The sequence below is a fragment of the Melanostigma gelatinosum genome (genome assembly GCF_949748355.1).
Source record: "Melanostigma gelatinosum genome assembly, chromosome: 14".
In the NCBI taxonomy this organism is placed as follows: Eukaryota; Metazoa; Chordata; class Actinopteri; order Perciformes; family Zoarcidae; genus Melanostigma; species Melanostigma gelatinosum.
Genome location: NC_136647.1, coordinates 21,487,785 through 21,503,054, shown reverse-complemented (window position 1 = coordinate 21,503,054; position 15,270 = coordinate 21,487,785). Strand labels below are relative to the sequence as shown.

At 42.7% G+C, this 15,270-nt stretch overlaps 1 protein-coding gene across 1 annotated transcript; it reads left to right on the top strand.

The window, feature by feature from the left end:
- The first annotated feature begins 9,567 nt into the window (after positions 1 to 9,567).
- Positions 9,568 to 13,505, top strand: ckma (creatine kinase, muscle a). The gene is made up of 8 exons (XM_079283255.1): positions 9,568 to 9,705; positions 11,009 to 11,216; positions 11,398 to 11,552; positions 11,745 to 11,877; positions 12,165 to 12,336; positions 12,460 to 12,583; positions 12,681 to 12,870; positions 13,007 to 13,505. The coding sequence occupies exons 2-8, from the start codon at positions 11,024 to 11,026 to the stop codon at positions 13,183 to 13,185; spliced, it is 1,146 nt and encodes a 381-aa protein (XP_079139381.1). The 5' UTR covers positions 9,568 to 9,705; positions 11,009 to 11,023; the 3' UTR covers positions 13,186 to 13,505.
- The last annotated feature ends 1,765 nt before the right edge of the window (positions 13,506 to 15,270 follow it).

Here is a 15,270-nt window from a genome sequence, read left to right as displayed (position 1 = left end):
ATTTGACTTGTACAGACTCAACCTGTTTGACGATATCGCTGTGTGCTCTCTCTTCAGCAGGTTATCTGTGAACAAGGTACAGACATAAAGAAGATCTGGCCCTTTGCTGCAGAGTATTAATAATGAGAGGAGCAGGGTATTTCCAGTTTATTAAAATAAAATGAAATGAAATAAAAAGAAATGAAATAAAATAAAATAATTTCCTGACCATTAGAGAGGTTAAAGTTCAAGGTAGAACACAGATAGTAAATAATTCATACTAAACCTATATGGATGTGTAGTGAGCTTTAAAGGATAAATAACTATTATTAAAATCATGTTATTAGCTGAAACTGAGCCAAACCTTTCCAGTTTCCAGTGTACAGTGCATATATGGATCTTGCCAGGGAGTTACACATGTTTGTGATCTGCACTGACGTGATTGTTGACTTGGAGAGGAGAGGTCTAACTACATCTGAAGATCTGAAAGATGACAGTGAGGTGCCGGGTCAACTTACACTGCAAATACTTTACAAATGTCTCCACCTTGTGGATTCTAGGCAAGGCAAGGCAAGGCAAGTTTATTTGTATAGCACATTTCAACAACAAGGTAATTCAAAGTGCTTCACATGAAACCATTAAAAGCATAAAGGCAAAAGTAAAGGAGATTTAAAACATACATTGAAACAATAATTGATGTCTCCCTGAGACATTACGCTGCACGCAATCAACCATACACTGCCGCAATTCTGCAATTACTCGCACACAAACCACGTCTGGAAAAGATCTCTGCCGATCTGCGTTTTATAGTGTACGCCTTGCACGAACTCGGTCCCGGAGGAAATGGCGATATATTGTGCAGTCCTTTTAAAACCATTAAAAGCATCAAAACATAAGGCAAAAGAAAAGGAGATTTAACAGCAATTAAGAACAGTGTAAGAAATAAAATACAGTAGTAAAATGCAGGAAATTGATTAATATATGAATTGAATGTGGTTCAATTAAAGGCAGCAGCAAACAGAAAGGTCTTCAATCTTGATTTAAATGAGCTGAGGGTCTCAGCAGACCTGCAGCTTTCTGGGACTTTGTTCCAGATATGTGGAGCAGAAAAACTGAACGCTGCTTCTCCATGTTTAGTTCTGACTCTGGGAACAGAAAGTAGACCGGTCCCAGACGACCTGAGGGGTCGGGATGGTTCGTAAGGTAGCAGCAGATCAGAGATGTATTTTGGCCCTAAACCATTCAGTGCTTTGTAAACCAACAGTAGGATTTTAAAGTCAATTCTTTGTTGGACAGGAAGCCAGTGCAAAGACATCAGAACTGGGGTGATATGATCCACCCTCCTGGTCTTAGTGAGGACTCGAGCTGCAGCTTTCTGACAGACTTGTCACAGAGACCTGTAAACACACCGTTACAGTAGTCCAGTCTGCTGAAGATAAATGCGTGGACAAGTTTTTCCAAATCCTGTTGAGACATAAGTCCTCTAATCCTTGATATATTCTTCAGGTGATAGTAGGCTGATTTTGTAATTGTCTTGATATGGCTGTTCAGGTTGAGGTCTGAATCCATAACTACACCTAGATTTCTGGCTTGGTTTGTGGGTTTTAACATCAGTGACTGAAGCTGAGCGGTGATTTTCAATTGTTCGTCCTTGGTACCAAAAACAATTACTTCTGTTTTATCTTTGTTTAATTGAAGAAAATTCTGGCGCATCCAGTTGTTGATTTGTTCAATGCAGTTACCCAGCCCTTGTATGGGATTATAGTCGCCTGGTGACATAGTTATGTAGATTTGTGTGTCGTCTGCATAATTATGATAACACACTTTGTTGTTTTCCATAATCTGAGCTAGTGGAAGCATGTAGATGTTGAACAGAAGAGGCCCCAGTGTTGAACCTTGGGGAACACCACATGTCATTTTAGTCAGCTCTGATGTGTAATCAGCTACAGACACAAAGTATTCTCGGTCCTTCAAGTAGGATTCAAACCAGTTAAGTGCTGTGCCAGAGAGTCCCACCCAGATGTTTAGTCTTTCTAGGAGTATGGCATGGTCGACCGTGTCGAATGCAGCACTGAGATCCAGTAAGACTAAGACTGAACTTCTGCCATTGTCTATGTTTAAGTGGATGTCGTTGAAAACCTTAACAAGAGCAGTTTCAGTGCTGTGGTGCTGTCGAAAGCCTGACTGGAAAACATCAAAGCAGTTATTTACGGCCAAGAAGTTGGTCAGCTGTTGGAAAACCGCTTTTTCAATTATTTTACTTAAAAATGGGAGGTTTGATATTGGCCTATAATTTTTCATCGTTGCGGAGTCTAAACTAGCCTTCTTTAGGAGCGGTTTAATAACTGCAGTTTTTAGGGCTTGTGGGAAGACACCTGAGAGAAGGGATGTGTTTACAATTTGTAAAAGATCAGTGGTCATGCAGTTTGAAATATTTTTGAAAAAGTGTGTTGGTAGAATATCCAAGCAGCAGGAGGATGACTTCAGATGTTGTATAATGTCTTCTAGGCTTCTACGGTCGATTGAATGAAATTGTGTCATGATATTTGAATGGATGTTATTCAGAGATCGGGACAACACATATCCTGTGGTTGGTGTGGAGGCACTGACTGCTTGTCTAATTTTCTGAATTTTGTCAGTAAAAAACGAGCCTGTCGAGAGTAGCAAATAAGGCGCGTGTATTGTTCTTGTTTTTGGTTATGATGTCAGAGAAGAATGACTGCCTTGCATTTCTAAGTTCCAAATTATAATTGCGAAGTCTCTCTTTATAGATGTCACAGTGAACCTGGAGATTAGTTTTTCGCCACCTGCGCTCAGCTTTCCGACACTCTCGTTTCTCTATTTTGACCAGCGTAGCATTTCTCCAAGGAGATCTTTGCTTACCCGAGACAACCTTCACTTTAGTGGGTGCAATGGCATCAATAATATTTTTTACTTTAAAATTGAAGCCATCGACAAGCTCATTGACTGAGAGGCAAGAGAGGGCTGGTGTGGAGGAGAACTTCTGAATAAATAGTTCACTGGTGTTTTCAGAGATGTAACGCTTTGTCACAACCTCGGTTTGGACATTTGTGTGCAATCAATTTGTGTAATCAATACAGATTACAGACAGCAGTTCAGTAAACTCATCAAAGAAGGTTGCACAGTATTTAGGCGGTCTGCTTGAGTGGAATTTAGAGCCACATATTCAAAATAACTAAAATGACCAGTATGTTCTAGCAGTATGTTTGACAGTAAACTCAACTTCAAACTGCTTGCAGTACAGTAAGTACAGTAAGCAGTACAGATGTATTGTCTGAAGCTTTTGGGAGCAGAATAGGAGAATTGCATTTTCTAGAAGTCGTGGTAATGATTTTAGTTTTCCAGCATAGAAGCTTTTGCTGCACAAGTGTAGGGACAAATGAATCATTGTTGCACTTTTTGGGTTATATCCATATGGTTGAATGCACTTATTGTAACGCTTTGGATCATAGCGTCAGCTAAATAAATGTGATGTAATGTCTTAACATTATCATGCATTATTATGCAACATGTCTAAAAGTTATATATAGTATAATTCGAAGTGTTGGTGTTTCGACCCTGCAACAACATTGAACAATATCCACCAATGCTGCCTGTCAAAGAATGATGTTTCTGTTTTGTGTACATTTAAAATAAATGTATCTGCCACAGCTAATAAATGACTGAAACACACCTGGGCTGACCTTTGACCTTTTCACAATTCTTTAAATTGTTGAAATATGTTCAATAAAATACCATGGTAATTAAAGTGTGTGTATGTAAATCTGTGTTGCTAATTAGGTTTTTCTTTTTATTCTAAGTTAACCCTGAAGCACATGTGAGGGCTCAGAATAGAACAGTGGATTCTGTCTTGATACGATACACGATGGCACCATGAGATGCAGCTGTAGTCCCCACCACACTACAAATAAAGTATATCAGATATTCTCAGATCTTTTAAAATTAGAATATAATTTAACAATAAAATAGGTAATAAAATAGAACGAAGTGTATAGAAGGTAGCACAAAAGAAAGAAGTAAAAGCATAGAACATAATCACACTCATTTACAATGGAGACGTAGCAGATGGATGTTATACAAGTTGAAAACAGCACACACTGCTTGTGTTTTTTTAAGTCATGGAGGTTAATTCATAGTTCAGCTGCCGATGATGTAAGACGGACCCGGAGCCAGTCGTGTTTATGTTTGTAAGAGGGCCAGAGAAAAGCAACAGGGGGCAGCAGACCCTTGATCTGAAGAGTGTACTGCTGCAGGGCAACCAGCCGGCTCCAAAACCACATACTCTCAAAGTACAAAACAATACATTTAAATGCATTGCCAAAGCTTTGTAGTTCAAGTGTTTAATCTTCTGAGGACATAGACTGCGCTGCAAAAGTAGGACAGCATACTGTGAGATTATGTAACAGACATTCAGTAATACGATCAGCTGCCAATTGTTAGACATGTGCTACCAGCCTATATGGAGAGGTGTTTAAAGGGGCAATCCTATAGATTCCAGTCCCGGCTATTTTAGAATCTTTATTTGATGGAAAAAAAAGGAATTGTACATTCTGTACACAAGACATCTATTGCACTTCTATCACACTTCTGTCCATCCTGATAGAGGGATCCCTCCTCTGTTGCTCTCCCTAAGATTTCTTCCTTTTTTTCTCCGCGTTAAGGTTTTTCCTGTTCCGATGTGTGCAGATTGTAAAGCCCTCTGAGGCAAATTTGGGATTTTGGGCCAAACAAAATAAATTTAATTGAATAGTGACTTAATAGACATTTATTCAAATAAAATTCCTTAAATCTATAAAGTGTTCATAGGAGGCATCGTATGACAAGTACGCTTGAAGACCGATCAGTCTATATTGGGGAAAAAACATGGTAGCACCATTGCTTTGAAAAACAACTGTAACAGCTCTTCAGTGCAGACATGTAGGCTGCTGTGATAACTGCCTCCGTGTAGAGTCAACACCTGTCGTCTACCCTTGTGCCCCTGTGCGTTGTGGCTTTACTGACTACTGTGAGCTGAACTCTGACCACCTGATAAGTAGCAACATTAGCTCTCCTGTTAGTGGATGAAGAAGAATCCCCTTTAATAATCTCCTTGCTTTAACCCTGGTTATAACATAAGATCTGTCTCTCACAAGTCCCCCAACTTTATGGAGCTGCAAAACTAAAACGAATCACTAGAATGTCCCTTTAAATGGGAGGACATATGAAAAGCACCAATAGACAACCGGATTATCCCTTGAATGAAACCATCCATTCAATGCAGAATCACTCAAATGAAGACATTTGAACGCATCCTTGTGTAACACAAGCTGAGGACAAGCCTATGAAGGTGAAACTTACACACTATATATATATGTGTCCCCAGGGTTGTGGCACTGAGCCACAGTGCAGTATGTGCAATGATACGGGGTCACATACTGTACTGCAAGCCTCTGGAATGCCAGCCCTTTATTCATTCAGATGCACTGATACACGTTTGATACGCTAAAATAAACATTCTCCCACGAGAGCGTGTTGTGTTCACGTGTTTGGGTCCAGTTAATCCAATGGAAAGGGCCGTGACCTATTTACTGAGCAGCAGCACCTGCATGACTCACTCGTTAATACTGTGGTGAAGGACAAAAGACAAATCCCTAATCTCCCTTTACCTACTGTTTTCTATATAGAATATAGTTTACAAAAGTGCTTTTAGTCTGATAAAAAAATGGCGTGAAAATGAGACAATCGTTCAACATCTGTGTATAACAATAGTATACAATTTTGTTTAATTTTTGTGTTTTTGCTCACTCGACACAAACCTAATTTGTTGCCGCACAACATCACTGCACTGCCCACCTTGGTGCAGCTTAATTTCACAATATTTTTTGCAAGGTTTATGACATGAACTGACTCGCTGAAATTGAATCTGGGTCCTGGGTGGGCGGTGGCTCCTGTTTGACAGGGTGCAGATGGACCAGCAAGCCTGGTACACTTATAGCCTCCCCCTGACCACACGTGACATTGGCGGCTTGAATTTCAAGGGCGCAACCACCAACACTCAAACCGGTCTGCAACAAGTAAAACACTGCCGGGCGTGCAACTGAAAGTTCAGCTTGCATCATATCCAATTCAGCCTATTTGTAAATCTCCATAATCATTATTTACACTAATAACAAACTATAACAATAACTAAAACAAAACATCAGCCGTCAGCCAGCGTTTTTAGGCCTCAGGCCGTCTAAAGATAAAGTGTATTCTTATATCTGAAAACCCGTATTTATCTTGAAAATTAAACAAATATATCCCCTTAAATGTTATGTTGTTGATCTGCATCTCCAGGCTCCTTCTCCACAGACAGGTGTTGAATTTGATGTGGGAGAGAAGCTTTCAATATAGCCTGCCATAAAGGTGTTATTTATACAGGCTCGCTGTGTCATTGTGTGTGGTTGCTAAGCACATACTGCTACTCTTCCAGTCAGGTGTCATTCCAATGGTTTCATAATGAAAGAACTACGGACAGGTATCACTAATCGTGGCAGAGATATTGAAATTATACATTTTCCCCACTTCGGACCAATGTGACATAACATGCTCACTTAACACTTAAGAGTGGGTCACGCAGCTGGTGCTTGACACTGTGCTATTCTGACGCAGGTCAGTGCAGTTGGTGCAGATTACTCTCCAAGGGTCAAGCTGTGTATGTCTCAAAGCGTCCTGCAAGGCTACAAACTAATGCTCTCTTCCTCTGACATACGCAGTGGAATGAGAAGACAGAAATTGTTGAAATTCAACGCTAAGGTTTCAGGAAATACATTGGGCCTCATTCAGCAACATTATCCTAAAGTTCTCTGATTCTTTCTCTTCATTTTTCTGAGAAATAATAGGAGAGGTCAACAAAACCAAACGTATGCTGTTCACCACGTAAAATGTTCTCTTTCCTAAGAGAAGAGCAAAAATAAGAGAACGTTGATGAATCCCAGAAATCAATGGGGACAACAAAATAATACAAAACGGTGGATACGTACAAAAATCTGTAATATCGGTTCCTGCATGAGGCCCAATGAGCGTAGTCACCACATAATTCCTCACAACAATCCCCAAAACTATTTATTACCCAATTTAGAATACTCTACGTCCCATACTTCTTCTTAAATAAAAGCACAGTGTACCTGCCCTTTGTTGGAAATTGTTCAAACCATAATGAGGGTGCATCTCAAAAGCCAGATGGAGATTTCAGCATCTTGTGAAACTTGAGAAACTTCCTGGCCTGCATGAGCAGAAGTCACATCATCTAGTCACTGCCCTGTTGCATAACTGTTCTAGACTGACATTATTCAATTGCTCTGGATGAAATGTCAGCCAGCAGCACGCCGCTCTGTCTGATGTCATATTTGCAGGTGATACTACTTCCTTGTAGGGATTAAAAGATAGCCAAACATATTTCAAATCTTACTTGCATATATACCAGAAATGGTATACATGCAAAAACCCAGGCATCTCCACTGTGCTTCAATTGTATGCACAAGACCAAACCATGTTGCACGCAATGGAGTAGAAGATAATACTGCAGAAGGGCTGAAGTACGTGGCAGGGTTGGGTTGGGTATTTGGGAGGGAGGGGGAAGTGTTCTACGAGCTGGTTGTACAGACAGGGGTAGGGATGGTAATGATACTTCGGACTGGAAGGAGCAGGTGTCAGCCAGCAAGCTGCAGATATGGCTGGGACATCCCACAGACACAGTTGCTTGCTGGGATGCCCCCCCCCCCCCCCCCCCTTATTGGAACAGGGTCTGCAACAACCTTCCTATGGATCCCCATTTCATTTGCTACCACACACGTTAGTTTTTCCACCAAGTGGTGTCGTCGCCAGCTTTCTCTCCAGTGTAGATAGATTTGGATTTGATGAGTAACTTTTTGCTTTGGGTGCAGGCCAACTAGCGTGGTGTTCCTGAAAAAGCTGGGGGTGGCATAGCTTGTCTGGAGAATTTAGTCCCTGAGAACTAAACCTGGATCAAAGGGCAGCCATGTTAGAAGCCAGGAGCATTTTGTTTACATTTTGATCACGGATTGCCATTAAACTAGACAAAAACAACAACAAAAGTCCTGACAATACTGCAAGTTCCATGAAATAAATGAAGAACTTTCAATTCTTCTGGATGAAACTGTATTAAAGCAATGCGTGAAGCAGCTGCGGAACAGATACATTGGTAAAATAGTGTGAGGCATTTTCAAAGAAGGGCGCTAATGAAGCTAATGTCAAAGACGGCATCATCTTTCATCCTCAACATTGCATCCAACCGTCAGCCTGATAATTGCCATATCAATTAGAGCCGGAATGGGTCTTGGATGCTTTAACGTAGTTTCCTCTGCAGGTCTGTGGGGGTCAACGAAACTGTACCGGGGAACACAGCAACAATACCTGCACAATCTAATGCTGTCCAATACAATAGCCTTGTTTTCAGTCTGTTAAAAAAAGTACATTTGAATGACAGTAGTGATGTTACATTTCAAAATCTAATTTGAAGGTCATTATTTTTCCTTGACCTCGATGGAAGACGTCATGAGGTCAAGGAAAGATGTAAAGGAGAAGATGAGGTCATAGGGAAAACACAACCACCGTGCTCACAGCATAACCCTTGTGTGTCGGCGGTGCTGCCGCAAGGAATTGTGGGACAGTATTACCTCCTGTCCTTCGGTAAAGAGTGGTCCAGTGTACCCGATTCTAAATCAGCATTGAAGCACTTTACCTTAGCATTTAAAGGATTCCACTAGCTCTTATCATGGCTGCCATTTACATACCTCTGGGTCATTTCACTCTGTTAGGAACCTCCCTAAGCAAAAAAGACTGCTTGACCACAGTCCGCTTTCAGAAGAAACCAAGCAGAGTGGAGGCCGTAAGAAAGGTCTTCTGGGCTGGGATGGTCTGCTCCGTCCCTCTTTGTCCGATTAGTTTACTTTGTATACGTCAGTCTTCACTGATCCATGCACCCTTGTTATCACATCACCTTGATTTATTTATCAAAGTAGTTCACTGAAACAACTTCCTCTTTTTTGTTTGAGCCTTGAGCCTGTTCATGACACAATTCACCCCAACAAGCTGCTGCTGTGGAAAATAGTGTGTTCATACATTCCACAGTGCAAAAGTGACCATTCTGCCCTCAGATGGCCATTACTCATCAACAAGGAGGTATCCATCGACTGTTAACATTTAGGATTAACATGCTCAGCATTCCTGCTGACCAGACATCAGTCAGAGACAACTCGGACTCCCACCTGCTGGATAAAAAGTGTCTTTGGGCAGCATTTCTACATGGCAGCCATTTGATGAGAAGCACACCAACTCTTTCCAACCTTCACTCCTCACACCAGGACCACCCTCCCTCCTCCTCCCCTTGATACTCGTCTGGTGCTATGTATGGTCGACAGGTGGGTGAGGGGGGAGAGGTTGGGGGAGGAAGGTGAGGGGGTTGAGGGTACAGCTGCACTAGGCCACTCGTCTTGGATGACTGAGATGTAAATGCGTCCCTTTCATGAACTGTTCTGGTATCAGTACAGAGGATCTGGCCAATGAGGGCGCAGCAGGCACTAAAATGGACAAGCCAATGGCCGAGTATCGGCCGGGTATATAAACGGGGAGCAAAGACCTCCAGATTCGGGTGCCCCTATTTTGGCTGTGTTGAACAGGATCTGATCCCAAGGACTGTTACCTCTGTTCTTTTCTGCTGTGAAGGTAAAGAAATGTCACAGACATTAGTTTTGTGGAGTTAAAGAAGGAGGGGAAGATATAGGGAGGCATGTGCGGATTCAGAGAACCATTCAAACATTTAAGAGAAAACAACTCTTTTTGGCTGTTTGTTGCTTTTGCCTGTGATGAAGTGTTTAATAACTTAAAGTCTGTGATGAAATCAAAGGAGGAATGCACAACAATTCCGGGATGTTTGAATCCATATGATGCATTCTGGGTAAAAAAACAAAACAGACCTAGTGGGTATCAGAGGTCATTGAATTTTGTAAGACTATTTCATTGTTATGAAATTAAAAAAGGCAAGAAAATGTTTTAGCCCAGCGGTAGCTGCATTAACTTGTATCACTAGAAATATTTACGCTCTCCGCAAATGGTTTTCTCATTTGGATGCTGATATATGTAGACAGGTGCTTCACAGTGTGACACATGTAGACCCTGGATATCCAGTAATTGATTTTTAGCTCTTTTTAAGATGACTTTTTCGGGCTTTAACTTAACAAGACAATTAGCAAAGTGATAACTACATCTAAAATATCACTTTCCTAAACCAATTTGGCTCATTACCAACTCTTGGATTGCATTTCATGTGATGTCACAAGTGCATCATTGCAAGTGTCAGTCTTTTGTTACTCATGTGATCAGCATTTCAAGGGAAGATAAAACGAATTTCTGTACAAAAGTGTATCGACAATTAGAAGTAAACAGATCTTGCTGGAGCAGTGGACTGAGGGGAAGCATCAGCAGCTGGTCAGCCTTATGTCAGGAGTTTGGCATAGCGACAGCTTCAAGAGATGCCCTAAGGGTTTGAACCTGCAGGGTTTAGCTGTGATACATGTGTGATACAAAAAAGGTGAAGAGTGTTTTCAAACGGGACATGTTAGTGAAACACGACCAGCAAACACTTCTATCTGGGTGTCAACGTGTGAATTGTAGAACTGGAGTTGTGCTTGTGCCAAGAGAATTACAACACTTCTTATATATGCTGGGGACATTTTTTAAGCTACAGTATACGATCAGATGTGCTGATGCTAAAAATACCCAGGCAACATATGCTCCTCCCCCAACTCTATTTCAACTGGACATTCGAGCCGCTGAGAATCGAGTGACACTTGTTCCTAGGATTCCTCTGCCGACACCAGTTATCGTCTGCAGCTGTCTCCCAGAAATTCCAACATCTCTAAAAGATGTTTTTTTTGAGCAGAGTAGTATCCGATTAGGACTAATTGTTTCTTGATTATCCAGGGCCTCTGTTCAAGTTTGCTCATCCTGTGCCTCCCTCTCTTTGCAGTGTTAGAAAGCAATCATGCCTTTCGGAAACACCCACAACAACTTCAAACTCAACTACAAAGTTGAGGAGGAGTTCCCCGACCTGTCCAAGCACAACAACCATATGGCCAAGGTCCTCACCAAGGAGATGTATGGCAAGATTAGGGACAGGCAGACACCCAGCGGCTACACCGTGGATGACGTCATCCAGACTGGTGTCGACAACCCTGGTGAGACCCAAGAGACACGTCAATGTAGACCAAATCATCTAGACGCATAGCTCTACTGACTGAAATAAAACTTCATGTTACATTTCTTGGTAAAACCTGTGAATAATGACTAACTGTACAACAGCTCTCATCTTCCCTCCCATCATCTAACGGCTGCTTTTCCCATTCTCCCTGCCTTCAGGTCACCCCTTCATCATGACTGTTGGCTGCGTCGCTGGTGATGAGGAGACCTACGAGGTCTTCAAGGAGCTGTTGGACCCCGTCATCTCCGACCGTCATAATGGATACAAGCCCACTGACAAGCACCAGACCGACCTGAACTTCGAGAACCTGAAGGTGCAGTACGCCAGTTAGTTAAAGAGCAGGAAGCTCTTTGTTTCATTGAGTAAAGACTCTGAGGAACAGAAACCAAACACTACACTGGATTAGTAAATTGATCTTTAAAAAACTACTAACCACATGATGAATCCCAGGTGCCCTACATTTGTATGCTTGTGTTTCGCTGTGTAATTGAGAATTCATCATTAGGGTGGTGACGACCTGGACCCCAACTACGTTCTGTCTAGCCGCGTTCGTACTGGCCGCAGCATCAAGGGATTCACCCTGCCCCCCCACAACAGCCGTGGAGAGCGCAGAGCCATTGAGAAGCTGTCCGTTGAGGGTAAGTTATAAATAGTTTGAGTCCATAAGTTTTACAAAGGAATGGGCAGTAAGCAAGGCCTTCCCCAAACAATCGGTGTGCACAAGATTGTGTCACTTTAGGATAAGAGGTTGAATCTACAGTGAACCGATAAGGAAACAGTCTTGTTCTGATTGTCCATTTAGTGCAGAATCAGTCAAATGTTAAATGGCAGAAGACACTCTACAAAGCTCGTCATTTCTCGTTGAGATCTATCGCAGCAGTAGAGTAGTACGTTCAGTCTCCTAACTGTATATGTGTCTCTCCAGCTCTGACCAGCCTGGATGGCGAGTTCAAGGGAAAGTACTACCCCCTAAAGTCCATGACTGACGCAGAGCAGGAGCAGCTGATCAATGATCACTTCCTGTTTGACAAGCCCGTCTCTCCCCTGCTGACCTGTGCCGGCATGGCCCGTGACTGGCCCGATGGCAGAGGCATCATGTGAGTACCACCAATCACTGTCAGCGGGCCAGCTGTGGAAACACCTTTCAAAACTCATCATGTGACGGCGTCACCTGTGTGTTTAATGCTGTATGCTGATCCTTTGCATCCATCTCCGTCCAGGCACAACGACAACAAGACCTTCCTGGTCTGGGTGAACGAGGAGGATCACCTGCGTGTCATCTCAATGCAGCAGGGCGGCAACATGAGGGAGGTCTTCAAACGTTTCTGCGTTGGCCTGCAGAAGGTACACGTAAATAAAACAAGGTCAAAAATCAAGATTAAAAAGAAGTGTAGATCACTGCTGGATGCAACTCTGACTCTTCTTTTCTTCTTCTCCCCAGATTGAGGAGATCTTCAAGAAGCACAACCACGGCTTCATGTGGAATGAGCATCTTGGCTACATCCTGACCTGCCCCTCCAACCTGGGTACCGGCCTGCGTGGCGGTGTTCACGTGAAGCTGCCCAAGCTGAGCACACACGCCAAGTTTGATGAGGTCCTCACCAGGCTGCGTCTGCAGAAGCGTGGAACAGGTACTCATTTATCCACCCTTTAGCTTGTACACCTGGCAGGTCCGTTAAGATCTCTACTGAGATTCTACAGCACTCTAAACTCAAAAGGTGTGGTGCGTAATCCGAACATCATCCCTTGACCTTTCTTCCTCCTTAGGTGGTGTGGACACTGCCTCCGTGGGAGGTGTGTTCGACATCTCCAACGCCGACCGTCTGGGCTCCTCTGAGGTAGCACAGGTCCAGCTGGTGGTTGACGGTGTCAAGCTCATGGTCGAGATGGAGAAGAAGTTGGAGAAGGGAGAGGCCATCGACAGCATGATCCCCGCACAGAAGTAAAGAGGAACAATCTTTTGTTTATCTCCAGACCATTCATGTGCAATCGAGCCAGCTGACGGGGGTGCAGAGGAAGCAGGCGCTCACAAAGAGACTCGTGACTCGGCTCACCTCTTTTTTCTTCCTTCCAGCTTTTTTTCTTTCCTCTTTCGCCCTTTTTTTCACGTTCTCCTGTGTTGGTTGGTAACATCCTGGGATCAGCCTCCACTGAGCCGGGCTCGCCTGGCAGACGTGGCATCACCTACTTTTTGTTATAAAAAGTAATGATTATTGAAGCTGTTCATATTGCTCAATAAAAAATGGTACCCCATGAAACAACGAAATGAATCATTATGATCTTTTGTGATGCAGCATGAGAAATGACAATTCACAAAGTGTCGTCTTCACGAATCAATACTCACCTTGTCAGATGATCCGAAGCCATTGACAAATATTCTGATTGTGTGTCGCAACTACGAGAACAAGACTCCAAAAATGAAAGAAAAGAAAATGCCAACATCAGTGAATTTTATTAATCTTCAGCTCCGTGTTCTCCTTATAAACCACAACCACTCCATCTCAGTTTACAGTTTGTTTCTGAGGGGAGGAATCAAACAGTAGAGCAGTGTAAAATTACTCATACAGGTCAAACTGTGTGTGTTCTTCAGTCTCTGTTGCATATAACATCCAGCTGTTTCCAAAAATCAGTTTGGAAATGACAGCGCATGTTAAATACTGAGCCCCCTGGCGTCCTAATACTGTACCATCTAAAACCAGACCAGTCATACGCCATCTCTGAGCAGGTACAAACACGTTTACTCAACAAGCAGGTCAACTAAATCTTTTCAAGATTTTTTCACAGTAGATTCCACCTCAAGACAATGTTCATCCACCTTATACTAAGAGTGAGTTGCTTTACACTAAGTTATTTTCTTTTTCGCCCGTCTTACCTTGATAATTGCCACCGAAAGGCTTCGCAAACAACCTGACTCACGTTTGCCATCGGGAGACAGTGATGTGACATTTCTATGGCTTGAATGCAACCCAGGGCTTTCCACATGTTAGGGACTTATTGTAAATTCAAGTTAAAGTAGAACCAAACCGAACAGTTGATTCCAAATGCAAGTGTCCTTGCTGGATCTATAACTGAACACTTCTCTTACACACTGTGTACGTTGTGGTACATTTCATGGCATGTCTGCACACTTGGGAGTGTACTGAAACTATCCTTTAGCAAAGAAGTTGGAGTGAAGTCACTGTGTTTCACCCAAGCCGCCCTGTTTGTCTTCTTGTGAACGGGGGAAGGACTGGCCGCTACCTTTAGCACCGTTTATTTGTACCAATTCATGTCTAAAAATGATCGTGTCTGCATTTCACAAAGCTTCCAATCCTAGGTGTGCATCATGTTCAATTTTTTCCCCTAAAACCCAAACTCTGAAGTCATGCAGGATTGCAGGTTGGTTTTGTTCCCCATTGTCACTGACAGAATCTGCTTTAAACGAGAAGTACTTTCCTTGCTCTAGCTATAAATAAACCTTGAGCTCTAAGATATATACTATATTCATATATTTTATGTACAGCCATCAACTGACTGATATAAATCCTGTTTTTTTTAAATGATATTATTCTAAAAAATAAATAAAGTACCTGTGCAAATATCCACAAATTGAAGTGTTTCACATTTAAGACATTGGCGCCCTCCAGTGGCTAGTTCTGGGCATTACCTGTACAGGTACACTGGAAGGAGCTGATTCAAGTCAAAGCAAAGTGCATTGAGGTCTATATTACCTAATGCTAATATACACCACAATGAGAAACGTCCAGGGAGAGGACAAGGACAGACTCCTGGTGTCTGCTTCTCACCCTGAGGAGGAGAACGGGTCGATACCGGTCTCCCCCCGACGGGCTCCGTGGAACAACACACGCCAAACATGACTGAGAAGATGTCATACATGGGTCTACAATGCAAGAGTTTTGATGATGGCTGAATGTCGCCCCGCGAGAGAGCAGGGCCTCAAACGAAGAGCTGAGGAAAGCCAAACGCTCGTGACGTTAGAAAAGAGGCGGTCGTACGTGCGAAGGTGGTGGACAGGGGTCAACTCCCTGGTA